This window comes from Lycium ferocissimum, chromosome 10, assembly GCF_029784015.1.
Source record: "Lycium ferocissimum isolate CSIRO_LF1 chromosome 10, AGI_CSIRO_Lferr_CH_V1, whole genome shotgun sequence".
Lineage (NCBI taxonomy): Eukaryota > Viridiplantae > Streptophyta > Magnoliopsida > Solanales > Solanaceae > Lycium > Lycium ferocissimum.
The window spans coordinates 47644195-47671642 of NC_081351.1; the positions used below are offsets into that span (position 1 = coordinate 47644195).

The window sequence follows — 27448 nt, forward strand, 5'->3', positions numbered from 1 at the left end:
ATTACGGCTAATTATGCTAACAATATTTTACTAATTATGCTAACAAATCATTTACATTATTTTACACCTAAGGAATATATTTACATATATTCTAACAATAACCATGAAAATAATTCCAATTCATAGCATCAAGACAGCATACATAGCTAAATGGAAGTTTATAGATTTTAGACTTCTTCCATGTTTTTATAGTAATGGAGAGATGATGTAGAGCTTAAAAAAAAAAGAGCTGAACAGATGAGATAACCTGGTATCGCACCAATAGTGTTTTTGACTATTTCCAAAAGGGATAGAGCAAAAGTCGAGCAGCAGTGAAGATGCACACAAGCAGTACCAAAAGTAGCATCAAGCGCATTCAAAAAGCCAACCATATTGCAAAACAAGTAGTATTTACTGGCAATAAATCGAGAAATAGTAGTTGGTTAACATGTCTATAGATAGAAAAAAAACACACTTTAGTTGTAAAAGTTTTTGAGCAGGTAGTCATTTAAGTATGAAAGTAATGTTGTAAATTCTAGCTACAAACAAATTACAAAGGTACACAGAGAAACATCCACCGAAGCTTAGAAGCAATATGAAATTTTGCTAAGTTCCCCAACGGTAATTATAATTGGAGATAACTATATCCTTGAGTATACTAAATTAAAAATGTGTTTCTGTGATATTTAAGCTCATGCTGACTTACAGCAGAGAGGAAGAGAAGCGGCGACCAACCAACAAACGAAAGGATTTCAATACCTTTTAGTCCCTTTTCAGGGACTTCAATCGCATGCTCTATTTCTGATCGGAAGTATTGTCTTTCCTGGATGTGGTTCCTTCCTTCATGGCAAGTTGGTGAAGCTTGCGTTTGCTGCTTTCTGTAAGAGTCCATACCAGTAGTTGACAACGGTGGATTGTTTATTCTCTCTTTGTCCCTGAGTGACAAAATAAACAACTTTCCTGGAACGGTGTCTTGATTTCTCACAAATGATCTCTTCATTTGGATATTGAATGTGATGCCCATAAGTTTATTTCGCACATTTGTCAGGGGCAACCTTTGCTTCTGGAAGAGTAAAAATGCTAGTTATCCATCACAAATAAGAGGCAGTGCAACAAACAAATAAAGGATGAAATGTACATGATCTTACAACACAAGCAAGGGATGTAGAATACAAAAAGATCACACAAGCTAATGCAGAAAATATGTTTCAGTAAGTAGACAACAATCAGTTTTATGTTTTTAAGGCAGTAAATTAAGATAGGGCTTGATTAAAGAAAAGGATCTATATAGGTGACAACAATTAGTTGGGATATGTGTTACAGTGTTAGTCATGTTAGTACGTTTGCTTTCAGAGCTATGCATTTTAGGTGTCTTTTATCCCTTATAGAGTTGTTTATGATGAACTTAAATGTAGAAACATGGTCAACAAGGATTCACATAGTCAACCCCGACTTGTTTGGGGCTGAAGCTTTATTGTTATTGCACTCGTTATCACATCATAATCTCATTCCACAATTCTTGGTGCTTACACCAATGCCACATAAGTTCTTAAATTGACAGTATACTAAGGCTCCTTTTAGAACACTGCATGTTAATGCCTTTAAGTTTATAGCAAATGACAGTTACATATCCCTGATAATAGAGAGCTTTGTTAAGTGTACATATAGATCTTAACTTTCATGGTCTAGTGGAATTAAGCACCATATCAATTAGTAAGGTGCACAGTACTACCCTATACTACAATCATCTCCTCGGGATAGAGGAAAAAACTTATCAAGTGATAACAGGAGCAGGTATGATGGACAAACATGGCAGTCAGTATAAAAGACAGGCAAGTGACATGAGCTAAAATGAATATCCCTGAGTTGAGTCACTGTTTTGGAAAAACTAAGGGAAAAAAGGAATTGCATAATATATTTTTTTAAAGTGAGGAATAATGCGTACCTTGGCACAGCGTATGTCGTAGATTTCCTCTGGAGTGAGAGACAGCAGTTCTTCTCCAGTTTTATCCGAAATAATTGTTGTTGTAGACCCAGTGTTGTCGGTGATAGTGACTTCAAATTGGGATCTGGTATAATGCAAAACAACTGCTCAGATTGAGAAATAAATGGATAGTTTTACATTGTAAATAGTAGTTTGATAGAATACTGTGCAAATACCTAGGTGTAAGACGTGGTGTTTGATGGCAAGTTGTGCAGTAAAAAACTCTTTGTGAAAAATGCCTTGGGAACAATTTTTTACAGCTAGAGCAGGCTAAGATGCAGAATCGTTGATCCTCATTGTGTAGTGACAATCCAGCTTCCACGTAGAATATTTGATCCTTAAAAAGTTGAAGAATGCACTATATAAAACTACTGATATGTAGAATATGTTACATTAGAGCGTGTACAGCGACGATTATTGACAAGCAGTTATATTTTAACCTAAAGTAAGCAAGAATTGTCACAACCTGGCAGTGAAGTTCATAAAGTGGGTTAATACCGAGGTTAAAGTTTTAATAGCGATAATCTGGAAGATTAGAGAGGATTTGGGGTGGTTTTAGCTGAAAATAAGGGGGTAGCCCTTTATATAACGGTCCGGTGTTCGCCACTGGACCGACTTAAAAATTGCTCGGCGCGATCGCGCTGCACGCGCGCGCGTTCGCGGCTGAGTTGCGGTCTTGCCCTACGCGTTCGCGCGTGGTTAATTTCTGTACGATAGCCGATCTTAAAACGCGCATAACGTGTGATTCCGATATCATATGAGAGCCCACGACCTATGGTTGGAAAGCTATTTCAATTATCTACAACTTTCATTGTTGGTATTTTTCCAAATTCAAAAACTTATAATGGCGCTTTGGCCTCTTCAAGTCAGATCGTCCGAAAACATCTCCTTAAATCATCCTTTTGGAGGGCTTATGCCCATATTTGGCTTAAGGGTCCTTCTTAAGACTTGCTCAACTTCCCATGTACTACTCATATAATTTTTCATATGTCCTTTATAAAATCCCGGCGTGTGGGCCCCACTTAGCTTACAGTAACGAGGGCTTTTCATCAAGTAATGCATGAACTGATTCACCCCATATGGTCTCCAAATGTCATACATATTTATATATTCTTATACTCGGACCATAAAATCTTCATCCCTAATCCTTGTATGACTTTACTCTTCTCTGAGCTCGTAATAAGCCGTCTACAATCTTGGTAGCGCAAAATTTTCCGGGGTGTAACATCCTTCCTTCCTTAAAACATTTGTGCCAACCCACGACACCATCTTTGATTCCTTAGAACGGTTATTCTTCCTTTAGGGTCTGATTACCATGTACTTGGGTTATACATTGGATTGGTCCCTCCTCGCTCTCTCTCAACTTTTTCGTTGGACTCCTCTAGGCTTTCCATCACCTCTTTGTTTTTAAGTACATCATCAGGTATCAACTAGTATCTCGCTCTCGTTCTGTCTCCATTATTGTAGTCTTGACTTGCCGTACCATAACTATTTATCGTCCTGTAAGTACTCCCTTTTCCTCGCTCCTTGTTTCCCTGTTAGTGGGCAACTACCTCTCTCATATACGGCGCCCTCTTTGCGTTTACTCCTTCGGTGCCATTTGGGCTATCCTTTTTATACCCGTTGATCTTAGATATACACTGTACCGACTCCTTGTAGTTTATTTGTAGTTTATTAGTCAGGCTCTCTAATCCTTTACATTCTTATCACTATCTCTCTTACCTTTACATTCCAAACGCTTATCCAACGTTACTTTGTCGCTAGTGAGCATAATGGATATGTTCCTTAAGCTATTCTCCCCAGTTCCTTTCCAAGACCAGTTATATCAATCCAAAGTACGTATATACATAATGCTTCCACACCAACGCTTGGGGCAATCTATACCTTGACGTTCAAACTAATTTCATAGCTCACAACATCTTTGAGCTCCTGCCACAACTTTTTCTTTAACTTTCTTCCCTCACATCTCGCGATACAATCCCAGAAGCATAGGACTACGGCAATTCTTACTCCATTATGACTCTCTTGCAACGTAGGTATATTTATCTTCAATTTCCTTGTACCGGCGATCACTTCGTCAGTCGTTATTCCTTGTTGGCTTTCCGGTGTGGCCTTCTTGCAATTGTAGTTGAGCATAACTATACGTTGATGGTTCATATAATTCCATAGTATATGCTCTCATGTTCAGTATAATTAGTGATCCGTGAGATTTTTTTTTTTTTTTTTTAAATATCCGGTGGTACGGCTCTCTTTCCATTCATAAGAGCAGCGTTCTTCCTCTCTTCAGAAATTGCCAAACTACCAATCGTTGTTCCTTTTGTTACAATTGTCATCCCTTCCGGCGCTAAAATTCCCTTTTTGTTGTGATCCCAAATGTCTGTTGGATTCGTCATCCTCTCCATCATCCTTTGTGAATTTAGCTTGGAGACCTTTCTTACTCTCTTTATTACCCTTTAGGACATGTCGCTGCATACTTAGGTACGGCGTAATTTTTCCCGATACGAGGGATTCAAACCATGGTCTAGAAATGTCGTAGCTCATGTCGGCGTGAAGCGCTCTCTTGAGTTGTTTTCCATACTTCTTCCTATACCTGCCTCATGGCTTACTTATTTTCAATTCGTTTTACCTTCTTTACGATACCTTCTTGATATGTCAATACGCCTCGAGCTAATAAATTTCTTCTTCTGAAGCTTGGGAACTTCATAATTCCCTTCAAGTCTAATATGCTCTTCCCCCCTTTTTAAGAAGGTCCTTATACACCAATAGCCTTCGAGTATCCATCGTCTTTGATAATTATCTGCCGCTCTTCACGATTTTCTTAAGGCCGGAGTTCCTTTATCGTATGGTTTGACTTATCTATCTTTTTGCTAGTTACAATCTTGTATTCAATCGGAATACTTATAAGGGTCAGATCCAATTCCGATGCCTTCTTTTCCGTCTTTCCATACCTTTGTATTTTATGACTAATGATTTCCTGGACCGATAAGTTAACGGGGACGTCGGGATTCACTGCATCCTTTATGAAGTGTTCAATTATACCCTACTCTTCCTTTTTTTTCGTCTCTTTTTCCCGACTTTGCTTATAACATCTCTAAAGCTCCTCTTACCCTGCAGTTGCCAATTTCAAAAAAAAAAAAAAAGTTCCTCTTACCCTAAGTTCTCCTTCCATTTATGTCTATACCATACCATTTTATCAATATTCCACACCCTTCCATCCACTATCAATCCTTCCACCCATTTAGTTCATTTACTCGTAATTCTTCTTAACTACGCGTTTGTGTTGCAGCTGTGCATCAAGTTTTCCTAGTGTCTTGCTACTTCTTGCTCTTAGCACGGAATTCTTACAATTTACACTTTCTCCCTTCTTTGTTCATCGAGCCTTTATCCGTCTTTCTGACGTTACGGCCGGGCTATCCTCCATACCCATTCCTTACATTCCATTCTATTTCCTCTATGATCGAATCTCTCGGTCTTTACAGGAATTCTTGTTCCATGTCATTAATTTTCTAATCAATTGTGTCGACCCATCATCCTCGTTCTTATCTCGATGATTGATCGGTTTCCTACAGCCAAATCGTTAAAGTATCCTTCTTACTCCCGTGGTTAAAGATTTCCAGTTACTCTACTCCTAAGTGCTCTCCTCTTCCTTCGATCAGCCCATTAGTATACCTTCCCTACTTTCATCCTTAACCTTCCTTGGGTTCCTTCCTCCTCGAGCGCCCTTCTCCTCTTGTTATTTACAGTATCGACCCTGAGGTTCATAGAATATCCTTTTAGAGTTGCAGATCCGTTTTATTTCCAAATCACCTTTTAGGAGAGCTTTCTCCCTTTCCAAGGTGATTATGTCTGCTTGGCCGTGCCTTTATTTCTCCGATTGCCTCTCAAGAATTGGGAATCCCTTAACATCGTTACTGGGGGGGGGGGGGGGGGGGGGGGGGGGGGGGGGGGGGAACCTGCTTATTCTTCCTTATTTCCCCTTCTTATTCGTGGTTACTTCCCTTCAGTCCCATATTTACCAATATTTGTTCTTCTAATCCTGCACGTCCATCTCTTGTCCGTGCTACCATACCCTATTCCTTTCACGTACCTACTTTCAAATTTTATCCAAATAGTACCTTGCCTTGCCCGTCATCCCTCCTGGAAGCTTCACTCACTTACGACATTTTGATCTCCTTACTTCTTTTTTTTTTTTTAAGACATTTTAATCTCTTTACTTTCTATATACTCACTTTCTTCCTTTCCCTGATGTTATCGCATTAGGACTTTTCAACTCCAGCCTGTAGTAAAAATAACATCGACTTACCTTGTAACATTTGTACCACTGTTGTTTGAACTTCATTACCTTGTTCGATTAATGCCTTCAGTATATAGCAACATCGGTTGCTGGGACACATATATCGGTTGGCGCAGCCACATATGGAACGTCATACACTTATATACATATTTACTAACGCCTCGCTTACAAAGTATTTCCAAATACTATTCGAACTTATCCTAATTCTAGAGCTGTGATGCGCCTTCCTTCTCTTTAACGGGGTTTCTAACCACTCCGCATACTCCAATTTCCCTTAAGCTACTCCAGCTTCTCATCTGTCTCTTATGCCCGCATTTGTGGAACTCTTAGTACACTTCCCAAGGGGTCACCCATCCTTATATTTCTCTCACCCCAGCACGCTTAACCTTGAAACTCTGATGAAATCAAATGTGTTAGTGCTGGTATGATCGCATACACCTCACCGCATGACCTTCATCACATAACCTAGAGCAAGTTGAAGTTTTTGACAGATTCCAAAACATTCTCGTAATGCATCTCCCTCCGAATTAGAAAAGATCTCTTATTCTTCCGACTACACAAATACTATTTTTCCCTTTTTAATCCTCAATATTCACCTTTCATCTGTATGTATGACTACTTTTCATCCCAAATTTCAAGATTCCCAATGGTGGCGAAAACACCTTGATCGTAGTTACTTATAAATACTTGGTTATCGGTCCCTTTAGGATTTTCGCTCGCCGCTATTAAGTAATAATCTACAGCAAATGCACATACATAAAAAATTCCAATAGCCGATCGGTCCTCAGCCTGATCCGGCGGATTATAAAGTGAAGTGTGCTCTCCGTCATTGTCTACCCACCATCTGCTCGTCTAGCCTTCATCATCCCTCTCATCTGAGTCCGAGGGATATGGATAATTTCACGACCCAACCCCGTAGGCCATGACTAGTGCCCGAGCTGGACACTCGTACACACCCATTAATCAGAATCAACATACAAATACTCATATATAGACAAAGGTCATACGTAGTCTCAGCTGTCGCATACACAAATATACATCACAGAAGCCAGCAAGGCTATCATAAGGCGCAACGTCCCAGAATATATATACAAACGCAAGCCGACAAGGCTGCCACGGCGAATGGGACCGCCCAAAACATAAGACATACGAACACAACTGAACAGTAATATTCACAACCCACATATATGTCTAGAGACCTCTAAGAGTAACAACAGAATCATATGACGGGACAGGGCCCCGCCATACCCCTGAATAAACATATACATATGCAACGGAGGAGTCTGTACCAAAATATAGGCTCCGGAACAAAGGAGCACTCCAAGACAGCAGAGTAGGTGTCCTAAGCTGGCGGATCACCAAAGTGGGCGTCTGTACCTGCGGGCATGAAACGCAGCCCCCGAAGAAAGGGGGTCAGTACGGAATATGTACTGAGTATGCAAAGCATGAAATACAGTAAACAGGATCATAACCGGAACAAGAAGTACAGTAAATAAGTACAATATGCAAAATACCAAAATATTTAGTTTCGAAACACAAATCATGCATGGGGCTCAGGGAACATGGTCGCCACCCCGTCATTTGGCGCCATAACACATCATACTCCAGAAGATTTCATATCTCCGTAACCCGGCACATCACATAACACATCATAACGCCATACACATCATAACACCAGAATATATACGGAACTCGGCCCTCTAGCGAGGGACTCGGTGAACCATAACACATCATACTCCGGAATATAGCATAGTGCGCACGATAACATAACCGGCCCGGGACTCGGCGAAAGATATATCAACCATATGCACGAGCAGAGTCGTGAGTAACCATATGCATAAAAATCATCATTATAGACTCAAAAGATAAGTAAGTAATCGACGCTCGAGGGTTAAGACGATAGTCACATTAAGTTCTTTCAGAAAGTCGTTAGAACCAAACATAGAAAAGTCTCGGGGGCCCACGGACCAGTATTCAACCAATCCGAGCCCGCCTATGAAAGTTGGAGATATTATTCGTTATAAAATCTTCCACGAACGTTTCGAAGCGATCCGAGCCCGTCTATGAAAGTTACGGTCGTTCGTAGATACAGAATCCTTTAAGAGCAAAATTCTTTACGCAACATTTATTATCCAATCATACAAAAGACTTAAGGACCATAGTTTGACCATATTAAGAATGCGAAAGTCAAGAAGTGAATAAGTATCGTAGACATGCTCGGATCGTAAGAATAGAGTTACCCCGAGGCTCGTATCACAGCCTACTTACAACTAAGACATGCCAAAAGAAAGAAAGGTTAGGCTTTACATACCTCGTCCGCTTCCTAAGCTAATCCAACTTAAGCCTCGGGCTTCCCAAGATCTACAATAACGTCATTAGATACTAACATTAGTTATAGGCACTTAGGAATTCAATCCCAAGTTAGCACTTTATCTACGAAATTTGGGCAAAAGCATTCCCCTATAAATTCAACATCCCCGAGAATTCAACTCGGCCAAATCATCAACAACAATACCAACAATCATATTAGCAACATCAACAATCAATTCAAAACGCATTCTAACGTTAGTAACTCTTTTCTACATAATTCGACAACATTCCATTTTCATTCAATTCAACTACATACTTTCAAGCCAACATCAACGCTCACATGTTCAAGTACTAATCCGAGATCATTCAAACAAGATTCAAGAACATTTCAAACAATCCGCACAATATTCAAAACAACCCAACCAATATACAACTTCACCCGAAACCTCCCCAAACCCGAGAACAACAACAACAACACCTTCCTCTCTTCCAAATTCATGAATTACACCAACAACCCACACGTTAACAATGTCATTCTCATAAATATATAAACTACATTCAAATTACGTGAACTTCCAAAACAGCCCACAACAATTACAACTTCAACTTGAATCATTAAACTTTCATTATCATCACAAAATCCACAACAACAACAACCCAAAATACTAAATAAAATTAGTTCATTCCTTGCCATACACAATAACCCATATTCGGCCACCACCCCCAACACACAACTTTCATGATTTTCATCCATTTCCACACACTACAACATGTACAAATCATTCATAACATATGAAAAAGAAGATTAAACCTTACCTTTTCCACTTAACTCCACAAGTTGGCTAGGGTTGTAAATGGCACAAACAAATGATTTGTTGACTCCAACAACTACTCCACGTTAATAAGGACCTTCTAATTGGTTGAATTGCTAGAGGAAAATATTTTTTTGATCAAGATTTGAGGGCTTCAATTTTTGCTAGCTATGGCCGAATGGCTTCTCCTTTTTTTTCTCCAAGTTTCTCCAAACTTCTTAAGGGTGAAGATGATGAATATAATTAATTTGGTCATCTAATATACACATATATTATGCATCCATGTGGACCATGGCCCACCCACCTTGGACGGCCACTTGGCCCTTTTGTTTCATGATTTATTAACTTCCTTTAATTCACTTTTAACCCCAAATTTTCCTTGATATTCCATTCCAATAAAATCATAAGCAACTTATGCCTTAAAACAAATAAAAGTCTCTACCTCGTATCCCGGAATAGTCTTGTCCTTAACTTGTCATGGTTAGCTCGGATTGTCCCAATGTACAAAATACGGGATATAACATCCTCCCCCCCTTTAGAACATTCGTCCTCGAATGTTAAACTAGTCCTACGGGGTCTTATAAGCATTTTCGGGGGAGTTTCTTTTATAGCTATCACATACAATTCATTCATCAATCAACATAACCAATTAAGGAATTTAGATTACCTGTAGGCATAGGAAATAAGTGGGGATACTTCTTCTTCATCTCCTCCTCAGCTTCCCAGGTCATCTCCTCCCTGTTATTATTCCGCCACAACACCTTAACGGAAGCCACATCTTTATTACGCAACCTTCTCACCTGACGATCCAGTATGGCTATAGGCTGCTCCTCGTAGGATAACTCCTCTGTCACCTGGATATCCTCTACGGAAAATATTCTGGAAGGGTCACCAATGTATTTGCGAAGCATAGACACGTGGAATACTGGATGCACTGCTCCTAAATCAGCTGGTAGATCCAATTCATAGGCAACCTTGCCTATCTTACGGACAATCTGATAAGGCTCAATATATCTCGGACTGAGCTTTCCCTTTTTACCGAATCTCATAACACCTTTCGTGGGCGACACTTTCAGGAATACCCAATCGCCAATCTGGAACTCTAAATGTCGACGTCGATTATCTGCATATGATTTTTGTCGACTACGGCTGCTAATAACCTTTCCCGAATGAGTTTCACTTTATCAACTGCTTTCGGATCATATCTGGGCCAATTAACTTAGTTTCACCAACATCAAACCAGCCAATCGGTGACCTGCATTTCCTGCCATACAGAGCCTCATACGGTGCCATCTGGATGCTAGAATGGTAGCTATTATTATAAGCAAACTCAACAAGTGGCAAATGATCATCTCGGCTACCTACGAAATCAATAACACGGAGCCCGCAACATATCTTCCTAGCGTCGAATAGTACGCTCGGCTTTGTCCGTCGGAGGACCGAGGGTGAAATGCGTACTAGGACTCACCTGAGTCCCCAATCCTTCACGAAATGATCTCCAGAAGTTAGCTGTAAACTGGGCACCTCTGTCGGAAATAATAGATATGGGAACTCCGTGAAGTCTTACTATCTCCTTAATATATAACATGGCATAGTCCTCGGTGAATAAGTAGTCATTTGACGGAAGGAAATGGGTGATTTTGTCGGCCTATCAACGATAACCCATATGGAGTCATACTTCCGTGGAGTGCGAGGTAAGCCTGTAATGAAGTCCATATTAATTATTTCCCACTTCCAAGTCGGAATCTCCATCTCCTGTAACAATCCACCCGGCTTCTGGTGCTCGATCTTAACCTGTTGGCAATTCGGGCACTGAGCAACAAATTCGGCTATGTCCCTCTTCATACCATCCCACCAGTACAAGCATCTGAGGTCATGATACATCTTTGTCGATCTCAGATGAACAGAATAACGGGCATAATGTGCCTCGCCCATAACCTGTCGCCGCAGCCCGCAACCTCAGGTACACATAATCTGCCCCTGTGTAGTAGTACTCCGTCAGGTGTAATCTCGAACGGGGTCTTCTCCTTTTCAAGGGCTGCATCTCTGTACTGTGCCAGAACAGGGTCCTCATACTGACGTCGCTTTACCTCTTCCATAATAGAGGACTCAGTAACGGCTCGGACAGAAACCCCAGTATCTCCAGAATCGGCTAGACGGACTCCAAGATTAGCTAGCTGATGAATCTCACGAACCATTTCTTTCTTTTCTAGTGACACGTCCGTCAAGCTACCCACAGACTTACGGCTGAGTGCATCTGCTACAACATTGGCTTTCCCAGGATGATATAAAATGTCAACATCATAGTCTTTCAGCAACTCTAGCCACCTTCTCTGCCGCAAATTCGACTCATGCTTAAAGATATCTTTGGAGGCTTTTGTGATCCGTATAAATATCAACATGGACGCCATATAGATAGTGTCTCCATATCTTCAAAGCATGAATTACGCTGCTAGCTCCAGATCATGAGTAGGATAATTTCTTTCGTGCTTTTACGAGTCGGGAGGCATAGGCTATAACTCTGCCATGCTGCATTAATACACACCCTAATCCAACAACCGAAGCATCACAATAAATAACATAACCATCTGATCCCTCGGGAAGAGTCAGAACTGGGGCCGTGGTCAGCTTTTCCTTCAGCAACTGGAAGCTTCGTTCGCAAGCATCAGTCCACTGGAACTTAGCTGCCTTCTGAGTTAGCCTCGTTAAAGGCGCTGAAATCGAAGCAAACTTCTCCACAAATCTCCTGTAATATCCTGCTAATCCTAGAAAGCTACGTACCTCAGTAGGTGTCGTAGGTCTAGGCCAATTCTTTACGGCCTCAATCTTCTGTGTATCCACCCGGATGCCATCAGCTCCAATAATATGCCCCAAGAATGCTACCGAAGTCAATCAGAATTCACATTTAGAGAACTTAGCATATAATTTCTGGTGCCGGAGCACCCCAAGTACCGCCCTCAGATGATCTGCATGTTCCTCTTCTGACCGTGAATAAACCAGGATATCATCAATAAATACAATCACGAACATATCCGGGAATGGCTTGAATACTCGGTTCATCGATCCATAAACAACTTTGGAGCATTAGTCGCCCAAAAGACATCACTCGAACTTATAATGCCCATATCGGGTCTGAATGCTTTGTCTTTGGAATATCTCTCTCTTACCCGCACTTTGGTGGTAGCGACCGCGAGGTCTATTTTCGAGAAACACCTAGCACCTTAACCGGTCAAACAAATCATCAATCCTGGGGAGGGGATATTTATTCTTTATGGTTACCTTATTCGGTGCCTATAATCAATACACATCCGCGGCGACCCGTCTTTCTTTCTCATGAACAATACGGCGCTCCCCAAGGTGATGTGCTGGGCCGATGAAGCCCTTCTCCAATAAATCCCTCGGTTGCTCCTTTAATTCTTTCAATTGCAGTGCCGTTACGTACGGAGGAATAGATATAGGCCGAGTGTGCGGCAACACATCTATAGTGAACTCTATCTCCCGCTCGGGAGGAAGACACCGGAAGTTCATACGGAAATACATACGAAAATTCATTAACCACTGGGACTGACTGAAGAGTCGGTGCCTCTGCTTTCAAGTCATGCACACGAACCAGATGATAAATATAGCCCTTTCTAACCATCTTCCTCGCCTTGAGGTATGAAATAAACTTACCCCTCGGCGATCTTTTGTATTTCCGTCCACTCTATAACGGGTTCCCCTGGGAATTGGAAGCGGACTACCTTCTTCTGACAGTCAACATTGGCATAACAAGAAGCTAGCCAATCCATACCCATAATAACATCGAACTCAATCATATCTAGCTCTATCAGATCTGCTTTAGTGCAACGACCACATATAATCACCGAACAATCTCTATATACCTGCCTGGCTATAACAGAATCTCCTACCGGTGTAGCTACCTCGAATGGTTCTATCGGTTCGGGTTTTATCCCAATTCTACTAGCAACAAGGGGAGAAATATACGATAAAGTAGAGCCTGGGTCTATCAATGCATATACATCTCGGGAGAAGATCAATAATATACCTGTAACCATATTAGGTGACGCTCCGATCTCGTCGGCGGCTAGCGAAGGCTTATATGCGGTTCGAGGGACCGCTAGAACCGGAAGCTCCGCCACGACCTCTACCACGGCTGCGCCGTGTCGGCATACCCCCGCCCGCGGGCGCGTAGCTACGAAGAGGACGATGAACCGACAAGCGACCCGATGAGGGCCGAGCCGCACCACACGGACTACCCCTCGGCGGACAATCTCTCATAAGATGGCCCCGACGGCCACAAGTAAAACAAGCACCCGTGGCACGATAACACTCTCCGGGTGATATCTCCCACGGTGAGAACACCGAGGTATGGGTGGCCTCGGCCCGACGGAACCTCGTCCTACTCGCGAACCCGAAGCCCCGGGAGCTCGACTAGCTCCCGAATACCCCGCACTATCGGTCCTCCCGCCCGTGAAGCGAGGGGTGTACTCGTCGGCCGGGGAAGGATATCTACTATCTTCCGCCGCCGAGACTGCCTGCCTCGAGACTCCCCGGAATAACTAGCTGATCTAGCCCTCTTGGGCTAGCCCCTATCATAATCTATGTCGGGCTGACGCCCACTATGTCGGTCCTCCATACCCTGGGCATGTGCTTATACTCGAGCAATATCCAGGGTTTGGGAAGCTATCACCATACATTGCTATCAACCAAGTAACGATCCGGCCCATCACGTATCGATGCATCCTATCGGTCATATCCTTACAATAGTGGGTGCGTATACGCCAGTGAGTCGAACTCTAGACTATACTCTCGAACACTCCTGCCCTCTGCCTCTAACGCGGGGAAGATCAACTACGGCCCGCCTCGTCTCGGAGGTAGAAAGTGGCCAAGAAAGGCCTCGTAAACTCATCCCCGTGGCCCGGAGGAGCATATAGACACTCCCAGGACTCATACCAATTAGCCGCCACATCATGCAACCGATATGAAGCCAGCTCGACAGACTCAGTCTCGGAAGCCTTAATTAGCCGCAACGTACGCTGCATCTGCCGAATAAACTCCTGGGGATCCTCCGCGGGCTTTGACCCGAAGAACTCTGGAGGATTACAAGTCAAGAAATCACGAGCCCTCAAACTATCATGCCTGTGTGCCTGATCACCTCCCAATCCGTGACGCGAAGCACCGCCCCCGCCACCAACGGTCGATTTGGATCGCATCTCTCTGTAGCCCTATCCTCGCCCCTGGTGAGGAGCTAGGCTCGCTTCGGCAGGGAACCCGGGAGTCGGCGGTGGAGCCGCCCACGATGCGTTGTTGCCTTATGCTCCTCGGTAGCGGCGGTGTAGCGAGCTCGCGTTCGGGAGCACAACCTCGGGCTCGGGGCGAGTACGGGCCTAGTAACTCTCACGGCTGGTCTCTCCGCTTTGTCGACTTGCCCACGGGCGCGTCGCTTTCCTTGGAGGCATCGCTGAAAACATAACAAGTCGTTAGGGAGGAGTCATCTGATAAGACGGCTACTATCGCACGATCTAGGATAAAAAGGAAAAGGTAACATCCTAAATGTCGTAGCTTCACTTTTTTATAGATGTGGTGCACAACACACCGATAAACAAGACTCTACTAGACACGGTCTGTAGACACTCCGAGGACGAACCGCTCTGATACCACTTTTGTCACGACCCAACCCCGTAGGCCGTGACTAGTGCCCGAGCTGGACACTCGTACACACCCATTAATCAGAATCAGCATACAAATACTCATATATAGACAAAGGTCATACGTAGTCTCAGCTGTCGCATACACAAATATACATCACAGAAGCCAGCAAGGCTATCATAAGGCGCAACGTCCCAGAATATATATACAAACGCAAGCCGACAAAGGCGCCACGGCGAATGGGACCGCCAAAACATAAACATACGAACACAACTGAACAGTAATATTCCCAACCCACATATATGTCTACGGACCTCTAAGAGTAACAACGAGAATCATATGACGGGACAGGGCCCCGCCGTACCCCTGAATAAACATATACATATACAACGGAAGTACATGTACCAAAATATAGGCTCGGAACAAAGGAGCACTCCAGAGATGCGAGTAGGTGTCCTAAGGCTGGCGGATCACCAAAGTGGGCGTACGTACTTGCGGGCATGAAACGCGGCCCCGAAGAAAGGGGTCGAGTGCGGAATACACCGAGTATATAAAGCATGAAATACAGTAAACAGGATCATAACCGGAACAAGAAGTACAGAAAATAAGTACAATATGCAAAATACCAAAATATTTAGTTTTGAAACACAAATCATGCATGGGGCTCAGGGAACATGGTCGCCACCCCGTCATTTGGCGCCATAACACATCATACTCCGGAAGATTTAATATCTCCGTAACCCGGCACATCACATTCATATAACACATCATAACACCGAATATAAATACGGTACCGGCCCTACAGCAGGGGACTCACATAACACATCATACTCGAATATAGCATAGTGCGCACGATAACATAACCGGCCGGGACTCGGCGAAAGATATATCAACCATATGCACGAACAGAGTCGTGAGTAACCATATGTATAAAAATCATCATTATAGACTCAAAAGATAAGTAAGTAATCAACGCTCGAGGGTTAAGACGATAGTCACATTAAGTTCTTCCAGAAAGTCGTTAGAACCAAACATAGAAAAGTCTCGGGGACCACGGACAAGTATCAAACCAATCCGAGCCCGTCTATGAAAGTTGGAGATATTATTCGTTATAAAATCTTCCACGAACGTTTCGAAGCAATCCGAGCCCGTCTATGAAAGTTACGGTCGTTCGTAGATACGAAGAATCCTTTAAGAGCAAAATTCTTTATGCAACATTTATTATCCAATCATACAAAAGACTTAAGGACCATAGTTTGACCATATTAAGAATGCGAAAGTCAAGAAGTGAATAAGTATCGTAGACATGCTCGGATCGTAAGAATAGAGTTACCGAGGCTCGTATCACAGCCTACTTACAACTAAGACATGCCAAAAGAAAGAAAGGTTAGGCTTTACATACCTCGTCCGCTTCCTAAGCTAATCCAACTTAAGCCTCGGGCTTCCCAAGATCTACAATAACGTCATTAGATACTAACATTAGTTATAGGCACTTAGGAATTCAATCCCAAGTTAGCACTTTATCTACGAAATTTGGGCGACATTTCTCCTATAAATTCAACATCCCGAGAATTCAACTTGGCCAAATCATCACCAACAATCCAACAATCATATTAGCAACATCAACAATCAATTCAAAATGCATTCTAACGTTAGTAACTCTTTTCTACATAAGTTCAACAACATTCCATATTCATTCAATTCAACTACATACTTTCAAGCCAACATCAACGCTCACATGTTCAAGTACTAATCCGAGATCATTCAAACAAGATTCAAGAACATTTCAAACAATCCGCACAATATTCAAAACAACCCACCAATAACAACTTCACCGAAACCTCCCCAAACGAGAACAACAACAACAACACATTCCTCTCTCCAAATTCATGAATTACACCAACAACCCACACGTTAACAATGTCATTCTCATAAATATAAAACTACATTCAAATCACGTGAACTTCCAAAACAGCCCACAACAATTACAACTTCAACTTGAATCATTAAACTTTCATTATCATCACAAAATCACAACAACAACAACCCAAAAATACTAAATAAAATTAGTTCATTCTTTGCCATACACAATAACCCATATTCGGCCACCACCCCCAACACACAATTTCATGATTTTCATCCATTTCACACACTACAACATGTACAAATCATTCATAACATATGAAAAAGAAGATTAAACCTTACCTTTTCCACTTAACTCCACAAGTTGGCTAGGGTTGTAAATGGCACAAACAAATGATTTGTTGACTCCAACAACTACTCCACGTTAATAAGGACTTTCTAATTGGTTGAATTGCTAGAGGAAAATTTATTTTTGATCAAGATTTGAGGGCTTCAATTTTTGCTAGCTATGGCCGAATAGCTTCTCCTCTTTTTCTCCAAGTTTCTTAAGGGGTGAAGATGATAAATATAATTAATTTGGTCATCTAATATACACATATATTATGCATCCATGTGGACCATGTCCCACCCACCTTGGACGGCCACTTGGCCCTTTTGTTTCATGATTTATTAACTTTCTTTAATTCACTTTTAACCCCAAATTTTCCTTGATATTCCATTCCAATAAAATCATAAGCAACTTATGCCTTAAAGCAAATAAAAGTCTCTACCTCGTATCCCCGAATAGTCTTGTCCTTAACTTGTCAAGGTTAGCTCGGATTGTCCCAATGTACAAAATACGGGATATAACAGATAATCGGAAAACTCCTGGTTTACCGACGGTCAGGATAGAGGGCTAGAGCAATCCGTAACACTCACCGGGGTAGCTGGTCTGACGTAGTGCTCTGCCACAGGAGCAGCTAGTACGGCCTCGGGGATCTCCTCCTCCGGTGTCCGGACGAACCCTCGAGGGACGGGTCCGTGTCATAATCGTCCCCCTAAGGGGTCCTCCTCCCCGGAAGTCAAAACTCGGAGGAATCGTCGGCCGGGTCCTCCGAGGGATCGATCTCAATGGAATAACCGAGGCTCCTCCCGTCGGCCCCGGAGCACCGAGTCCTGGATCTACTTTGGCGGCCTTCTTAGCACCCCCATTGCCCAAGGCTGATCTCTTCATCTTTCGTCAGTCTGCACTTACCTACAGGAAAAAGGTGTCAGAAGCGATCTTTCCTAGACTCTGGCTCTATCGCACAATCTAAGACAGAAGGAAAGGTCAATGATTCCTAAATGCCCTGCAGCCTCTTGTTTATAAGTGTGGCCGACTTCACACCCATACACAAGACTCTACCGGACACAACCGTAGGACAATTCAGGGGACGAATCAGCTTCGATACCACTTTTGTCACGACCCAAACCGATGAGCCGTGACGAGTGCCCGACCACTACTGGCCAAGCGCTCCTGTACTTGCTTTTACTTCTTACTGACTATCCTGGGCCCATACACAACTTGTAACTGAGCTATATTGTCTCCCGAACAATCAACACGAGAGACCGTATCGGGAAATCATGGACAACACATACATATAAATATAAATACTGAGAGTAACAGCGCAAACCGATTTGGCCGCTATATATATACTGTACAACAAAATAAGCGCCGACGAGGCTGCATAACATCACGGCTACATATCACTGTCTACAGACCTCTATGGAAAACAAACTGTAGAAAGGACAGGACAAGGCCCTGCCATACCCATATATGTACATAACAAGATAGCATACCAAAAGGGCTGCAGCTCCGGATCAATGGAGCGACCGAATGCCGCCGAGGGGAGGTCCTACCGACGTGGATCGTCCGTCCGGCTACCCGATCCCGCGCATGAACGCGCCGTCCACAAGAAGCGGACGCGGTATGAACGGAGTAGTACTGAGTATGTAAGGCATGAATAATAACATGTGATGGAAATATAAAGCATATCATGAGATAAAAGAGTAACCTGTACATCTGAGTGCCTTTTAAGGCAGATACCATGCATGCTTAGCTTTTCATAAAATCTCTCTCATGCATATGTATCATGATAGTGCTGCGGAACGTGCAGCCCTATCCATGTATATAATATATATATAATAGTGCCGAGGAACGAACGGCCCGATCCATTTAACCATATATCTCGCGTCCGGGACGATATCATAATATACGAACTGATCAGGTGGCCATGCGTCTATAACGCCTCACCTTTCCCCATATCCCTTTTATATATATATACACACACACACACGCATATATATATACGTATATATGTATATATATGTATATATATGTATATATATATATATATATATATATATATATATATATATATATATAATAAAAGTACGATGAGAGCCCAAAGAATGCTATGACTCTATCGAGTGACATAAGGTCGGTATCCTCCGATTATATTATAGAACAATCATGATCGTCATGTCTCACCTCGAAAGAACTAGCATTATGAGGCGAGGTTATCAATGAAGAATAACATTAAGGGAAAGCATAGAATAAGATCATAAATCTCACAAAGCGTCAGTTCATATACTTTGGAATCTTTAGAAATAGAGTTATCATCCAGGAATAGAATTTAGAAATCAAGAAATAGCTCAACATTCTCATATTCACATTGAAACCATAAGCTTGGAACCTTTAAACATGAAATCATTCTCATCATAATCATCATTGAAATATCCTCATCTTTGGCATCATCGTCATTATGATAAAAACATGTCCATCATTGTCGTCATAAGAGCTTGCAAAATCACAAATCTCTGGTTTGGAAAAACACGAAAAATTTTGGAAAACATTTATGGATTATCAGAAAGGGAGTCATGCCTTTGAATCATGAACTTCTAACTTGAAGACAAGGAGACTATGGAAGCATTTATGGAATCATAACATAGGAATCATGCCTGTGAAAGGAAGGGACGAGCCTTAACATACCTGTTCAACCTCCAACTACCTACGCTTATCCGTCCGATCAAGTCTACATTTACATATAAGACCATTCATACTATGTTTATATACCTAGCCCAAAATTATAATTCAACAACAAACAGCAACAACAACAATGCCAACATTACCCATAATATTCTCAATACCAAAATACTTCATAGACATCCCGTATGGTGTTTGTCCCATATTTCCACCACATAATTATTTTATAACTATTTAATAGCTCCATCTCCGTAAATAAACCAAGATTAACGTTAATAACAAGAGATTCATACCTTTCTCTCGATAATATCGCTATATCTTCACTTCTCCACCTTGAGCATAAGCCACAATGCGCCGCTATACGATTTTGAAGTCGCAACTATACGCCATCTGGACCGGAATTTGGGAATTAATTTAGGCTAAAAAGTGGGTGTTGGAAGTTTGGAGAAATTTCTGGAAGATTAGAGAGGATTTGGGGTGGTTTTGAGCTGAAAAATAAAGGGGTAGCCCCTTTGCATAACGGTCTAGTAAAGGGGATTGCGCTGCCACATGGCGCATTCGCGGCGAGTTGCAGGGTCTTGCCCTGCCCGTTCGCGCCACCTTCTGGCGCGTTCGCGCAGGGTTAATTTCCTGCCCTGATAGCCGATCTTAAAATGCGCATAACGTGTGATTCCGATATTGTATAAGGGCCCACGACCTATGGTTGGAAAGCTATTTCAATTATCTACAACTTTCATTTTTGGTATTTTTCAAATTCGAAACTTATAATGGCGCTTTGGCCTCTTCAAGTCGATCCGAAAACATCTCCTTTTTTTTTTTTTTTTTTTTTTTTTTGAAAACATCTCCTTAAATCATCCTTTGGAGGGCTTATGCCCATATTCGAACCGAGACCTTGAAAGGGAGCACCCCAAGGGCTTAAGGGTTCCTCTTCCTTAAGACTTGCTCAACTTCCCATGTACTACTCATATAATTTTTCATATGTCCTTTATAAAACCCCAGCGTGTGGGCCCCACTTAGCTTACAGTGACGAGGGCTTTTCATCAAGTAATGTATGAACTGATTCACCCCATATGGTCTCCAAATGTCATATGTATTTATATGTTCTTATACTCAGATCATAAAATCTTCATCCCCAATCCTTGTATGACTTTACACTTCTCTGAGCTCGTAATAAGCCATCTACAATCTTAGTAGCGCAAAATTTTCCGAGGTGTAACAATAATTCTAAAGAGATGGAAGTGGAATTCTTTTGGAAAAAAAGTTCTTTCGCTAGTCATTTCTGATTCGAAACATCTCAAGTATAAACTGAGATATGTGAAGACGACAACATGTCTCTTTATACCTTTCTCTAGGATCATGAACACAAGAAGCTGATAAGAGTCTTTCGAAAATACAACACAACACTAGGGAGGCTATACGCCTCTAAGACAAGCTCTAGTCGATAATCTCGCTTTAAGAAGTTCGTTAAGCTCTTACTTTATAAAGTCTCACTGACCATAAGGCCAGACAAATCTGTCTCACTGACCCGTAGGCCAAGCATATTTGTCTCTCTGACCAAATGTTCAGGCTAAAGGAAATATATGTATATCATGCTGTATATCACGTGTAAACTGAAATATTTGAAGACGTCAACTTGTTTCTTTCTGAATCTTCTATGAAGAGTGAACTAAAAAGCAGATAGAAACCCCTCGGTAGATACAATACCACTTCTAGAAACCTTACACCTCTATGACAGCTCTAAACAATAGTTCTCTTGCTTTAAAATTCGATAAAGGCTTACTATATACGGGGTCATGCCAAGAAAAGAAAGGATAGTCATTAAATACCTCACGTCGTCCAAGCAACTCAACCACAAACTTCCCACAATTAATGTGCCAATCCTATAACAATGGAATACATATATGACTTTAGACGGCTTTCGTATATCATGTATATCGATCGATAACTTGATCCTAAAACGAAACGGGCAGCATCTCCCCTATAACACTGGTTTCTCCCAATTATCTATATCACAACAACAACCCAAAACAACAACACAAATATCAACAACAAGACATATATATCACTAACAACTTCATAATGAAGCGACAAACTCGAATTGAGACTCGTATAACCCACATCATCTTTTATAGCTTCCTTTCTTAACTTAACAACATCCTTAACATGATAACGAAATCATTTACTACTGATTCCAGCCTTATACCATATAACCAGATCAAGAAAACAGCCCACAAACTCAACTCTTTCCAAATGACAACTCTATTTGCAAGTTCATGTTTATTTCATCAATTCGCCTTAACCAACATCAAAATAATCATAAGCACAACCAGGGACATAACATAGTCACCTTATACAGTAGCCTCAAGTCGAGTTCCAAGCTTCTCCTAGCTAGTGTTCACCCTTATTAACAATACAATACGATAGAAGTGATTTCCTTTCACTTAAGTTGATTCCCAAGGTGAAACTTGCATCAAATCTTTATGTTTGGTTCTTGAATGACTATGAACTGTTGGGGAGGGTTTTAAGGAGCCTTAGGACGAGTTTTGGTTGAAGAATAATGAAAAAATGAGGCTGGAAACGAATATATTGTAAAGCAAAGTCGGCCACCACCTCAAGTGGGTCCCAACGAGGCTGATTGCGTAGTCTCGCGAAAACGCGAATATCTCTCTATTCCGACGTCGTATGAATGAACGGTTTAATGTGTTGAAAACTAGACTCATAGACCTTCGATATGGTGGGTGGATCACCCCGCAACTACAAGTACATTGGGAGAAAAGCTCGGTGACATTAGACCCAAATTTCAGTAAAATTATAAACGTAACTTGCGAAAACTTTTGCCGACTTTTGTTTTACAACTCGCTTGCCTTCAAAAAATAACATATGACAATTAAACACTTCAAAAACCTTACAATATGACCTCCTTAGAATATTAAGTACTCCTAGTTTTCATCCCGAAAGTACGGGTTATAACACTGATTCGCTTAACCCCGAAACCTTATGGCACATGCTTAACAATTGTTAAAAGTCTTTCTTAAACTTATAGGGGTTCCATGGCCTCTCCGGGCTTATGTTAGTTTACTTATGACACAAATGGCACAAAAATTTACGAGGTGTAATAGTTGTACTGAGACTTGGCACAGTTGGGTTTAGATGCTATAGCATAGGTGATGACTTCTTGTTATATGATTATGATGTACTGATTCAGAGTGGCTATTGTTGGTTTCAGTTGCTATAACCATAGGTCATGAACTTGAATCACTTATATTTGGCACTAGATGGACCTGTTGTAATGGTTAGGTTTCTTAAATTGGGGGCGAGAGATGAATACTAGAACGATAGAGAACTTTCCTTAAAAACAAGAGTGAAAATTTGTAATGGTAGTTGACTGGTGATACTTAAGCATAATTGTCTATTGTTTGTTAAATGAGCTATAAGGTGAGTGGTAATGTAGTTAAGCAATGGATCTCTAAGGAAGAGTTAATGTAATAAGAACCTTATATTTGTTGAGGCGAGCGGTAGGTGATGTGTACTGTTGACTTAGTTTTGCCTACCATGCTTATTTGTAAATTCTATTGCCGTTATGTTATTTTAACCGTTGTCAGCCTATGATGCTTACCAGTACTAGCGTTGTACTGATACTAATCTTGCTACATCCCTTTCGGGGTGTAGAGTTTTTCAAGATATTAGTTGATTGGAGTTTTCCAGAAGATGCACGGTGCCTATCTTGAAGGCCTCCATCATTCTCATTCATAGATGGAGGTTGAGTCTTTATATTCATTATTGTATTTAGTCTTCGATCTTAGTCGCTCTTGTACTAGTCTAGACTAGGTCATGGGAAAGAAGTCGGATTTATTAAATTGTTGTAAACATTTCCGCTACTTTATTTATATATATTGGTTTGATTTTCGCACTTTGATTATGTTATGTTTGAAGATTAATGACTCTCGATCTTTACTTGCAAATAATTCTTGTTTGGGGTTACGGGTTCACCTACTGAGGTCGGAATGGTAGGTGCCCACGCGATCCTAAAATGGGTCATGACAAGTTCTACAGTGCTTTATTCCGAAATTCAAGTTTCGAAACTTGTTCCTTGACTTGAATATACCAAGAATATTGACTTTCGGGTTAAAAAAATAATACGAAAACAACCCTTTTGGAATGTGGGACCTCGGGTTTTAGGTGTTAATGGTGTAAATAGTATTAAAAAAGGTGGGGGACTGATGGTGGGGAAGAGACAATCAGCCACTTTATTAAACCCCTATTGCGCACAAAATTAGTGCGCAATGGGACTTAACGGTGACCGTCACGGTTAACTCCTACTGCGCATTAATTTTGTGCGCAAAAGGCACTTTTGTAACTTCTCTTTTTTTTGTGGATTATTTTGGATCAAAATCCCACTTTTGGGATCATTTAAGTTGCGGACTTAAACTAGAACTATAGTGCCAGTGGCATTGCTAATCATTTATCAAACATCCACTCACACCAGCCTAAGTTTCATATACTTCCAAACATTTTAAATCAAGAAGCTGAACAAAAGGAGCGGCACACAAGCATACCAGCACTACAAATGCTAAGAAATCGAGAATTGAATTCATATAAAAAATGAAGAATAGCTAAAATTTGACGAGCTTCTATACAACTCTGCAAGTTTTGCATGTTAATAATTGGATCAAAGATAGAATAATTGCATAGTCGAAATGAAGAAAAGGATTGCACAGGATGTACAAATACAACTAAAAAGATGCAAGATTGTGATAAGATCATGATGGAACTTCAAAAAACCCTGCTCAACGAACAAGTAGTTGTTCAAGAATTTAATGGTAAAAAAGTTCTTCAAAACTCACTTGGTTTATCAACCCTCATAATTATTCATATAATGAATATTATTCATATTGTATGCATAAAACAACAGCAACATACCCAGTGAAATCCCACAATATGGATTGTATGCATATACTAATAAGTAATAAAATTAGTATCTTTTTTCTCCTAAAAATTAAGTTACTCCAATCAACTTCATATAAATGAGCACTTGAAAGTTCAATTTTCAAGAGGAAATATTGCAATTAGGAGGACCCAAATCACTCACATATTAGAATTCAACACATAACTTACGAAAATACCCAAAAGAAAACCAAAATTTGCAACCTAAATTATCCTAATTCTGAATGGAGAAGAGGACTCAATAATAGTAAAGGATGGAGTGTTTGTCTTCAAAATACACTGAGTCTATTGATGTTCCAACACGATAAACAAAGTTTCATGTTAATTTCAGTAGAGCGGGACCAGGGCAAAGAACAGGTAACGGAAAAACGCAAATCAGCAGAAAAAACAAATTTAAAACCCACATGCTACGATTTAGTTATGATAATTCTACTCCCATTACCTAACCAACCAAGATCCCCTGCAAAAAGTACATTTGATATTTGTATTCTTTTAATATTTTTATTATATCTGCATTTATCACCGACGAATATAGACCCTTACCGATATGTGTGGGCCTTCTTTGATAGGCTTTTCCATGTGTCGTCTTTCCTACTCCTCCAATACCCCAGATACCAACAATTCGAATATCATTAATTTTCATCCACAAGAGAAGCTTGCATAATGAAGAAATTTGGCCAAAAATCCACTTAATGCTCTTTGATTTAACCCTACAACAATAAGAAAATTGTTGACACAAATGAGATGACAAGAATTAGAAGTATTTTCGTATTACTGGTGTGCATATGAATATGATAAAAGGAGAAAGTCATTGATGAATTAAACTGAATGATTTCCAGTTGAGAAGACACATACAACTTTTCTATTTTAAAATACAAAATAATAAAATAAGCATATCTTACATCACATAATGAGTTGATTTTGTGCTGATTTGGCAATTGTGTTATACGATAGACTGAACTGGGGTTTGAGTTGCTACATTGAGAGAGAGATCAATGGTGATGATGAGTATATATGCACTGAGGTTTAAATGACTATAATACCCTGTAATTCACTTGCCTAAAATCCACTATAATATGTACGCAATGGACAGCTAAAGGTACAAGCTAATGAAGCTACTGAAATTTTCCTACTGATTGAATTTTGTTTCTATTTCTGTTTTTCTATTGTGGTTGAAGTATGGTGTTTGGTCATGCGATTTGTAATCATGATTTCATATTTTGATTCAAAATAGCATTTGTTTATGCTTCAACTTCATATCATTTCAAATTTCAAATCTTCTAAAAAATAGGATTTGCGATTCCAAAACATGCCCAATTTTTAAAAATATAAAACTTGAATTATAAGTTCATATTTTGTAAAAAAAAAAAAAAAATTCATGAGTTGGTTAATAAATTTTTAAAATGTAAAACTTGACTCAAAGTAACAATATTGGTTTATCTTCTCGATCATCTGATCGGAAATGCACGCTTGATGTGAAAAGATTATCTGTACAATGTTGGAGAAATATATATTAAAAAGTAGTTACACTACAACTCACGTTTAATTTTTCTTTTTATTGAACTAAAGTTCAATCAATAAATGTTGTATCTTTTAGAAATGTCTTATAGTAGCGTATTAACTTTGTTATGAACTATGGTTTACTCATTTGTTAAGATTGTATAAGAATTGTGAAAGTTTTGATAGTTTTCACAACTTGTAGGATTTTCATGTTTATAAGAAAAAAATACAACTTAAGAAATTCAAATTGCGTATCCAAATAAAACTTTAACTTCAAATCAACCTGATTTCATATCATGTCCAAACGGAGCCTAAATATCAAAAAGTAATTCTACAAAATAAAAAATTAACTAAACTTTACCCAACACAAAGTTGGAGATGGTAAAATATGTATGAAAATATTAGGAAAAGTGATATTTGATTAATTTCTTTATTAGTGACAACAGCTGCACGACAACTTGACTTCATTGTACTTGAAAATAACAATCAAAAATCACTTAAATCTTGCTCTTTCCTTCACTTTACATAAAGAGTGGACCTCTTCCCTATTATGTTAAAATCTTTTTGCATCATTTTCATTATCTCACTTTTAAGCGGAAACAACTTTGAAGTGGTGTTGAATTAGTTGAATTTATGTACAGCAAAAAAATTAGACTTGTTACTTCTCTAAATGTTGGAATTTTATAGGTGAAAGAAATTGCTTTCAAATTGACTTCGGGCAGTATTCTAATGAAAGTAGTAAATAAGTGACGAGGAAAAAAAAAAACTGTGGTTTCAAATTATGTCCATTGTTCAATAAATCATAGTAATAACCAAAAGTGTTGCAAATTAGATGTCCATTGTTCAATAAATCCTAATAATTGAATTAGATTTAAATAGGTTTGCATATGTGAAGAAAAAGACATGTTGTTGGAACGTTGTCATGACTAGAAAGAAGAATGCTCGAACCCAACTTTGATATCGAGCATCCGGAGCGCGAACCACCTGCCGAATTGAAGAAGTCAAACTAGTACTGAATGTCAAAAAAAAAACACATGTTTGACATCCTCCATATCTTTCAAAAATACTTGGACGTTGAAGATGAGACGACCAAAAAAAAAAAAAAAAAG

The 27448-nt window shown here is 40.3% G+C and overlaps 1 protein-coding gene across 1 annotated transcript; it reads right to left on the reverse strand.

Moving 5' to 3' along the window:
* Positions 1-200: 200 nt before the first annotated feature.
* Positions 201-25837, reverse strand: LOC132034123 (uncharacterized). Its single transcript, XM_059424374.1, has 5 exons — positions 25742-25837; positions 25383-25549; positions 2140-2300; positions 1925-2048; positions 201-1042 (listed from the first exon to the last, which is right to left on the reverse strand). Exons 2-5 carry the CDS (start codon positions 25416-25418, stop codon positions 638-640), a joined length of 726 nt encoding a protein of 241 aa, XP_059280357.1. The 5' UTR covers positions 25419-25549; positions 25742-25837; the 3' UTR covers positions 201-637.
* Between the last annotated feature and the right edge of the window lie 1611 nt (positions 25838-27448).

What these genes read in the sequence shown, in the direction of transcription:
- LOC132034123 (XM_059424374.1), bottom strand. Translation starts at nt 25,418, where the DNA reads ATGGAAAAGCCTATCAAAGAAGGCCCACACATATCG. An exon ending in ACACCACGTCTTACACCTAG is followed by an intron (nt 2,049 to 2,139) that starts GTATTTGCACAG and finishes GCATTATACCAG; the next exon opens with ATCCCAATTTGAAGTCACTA. An exon ending in ACGACATACGCTGTGCCAAG is followed by an intron (nt 1,043 to 1,924) that starts GTACGCATTATT and finishes TTACTCTTCCAG; the next exon opens with AAGCAAAGGTTGCCCCTGAC.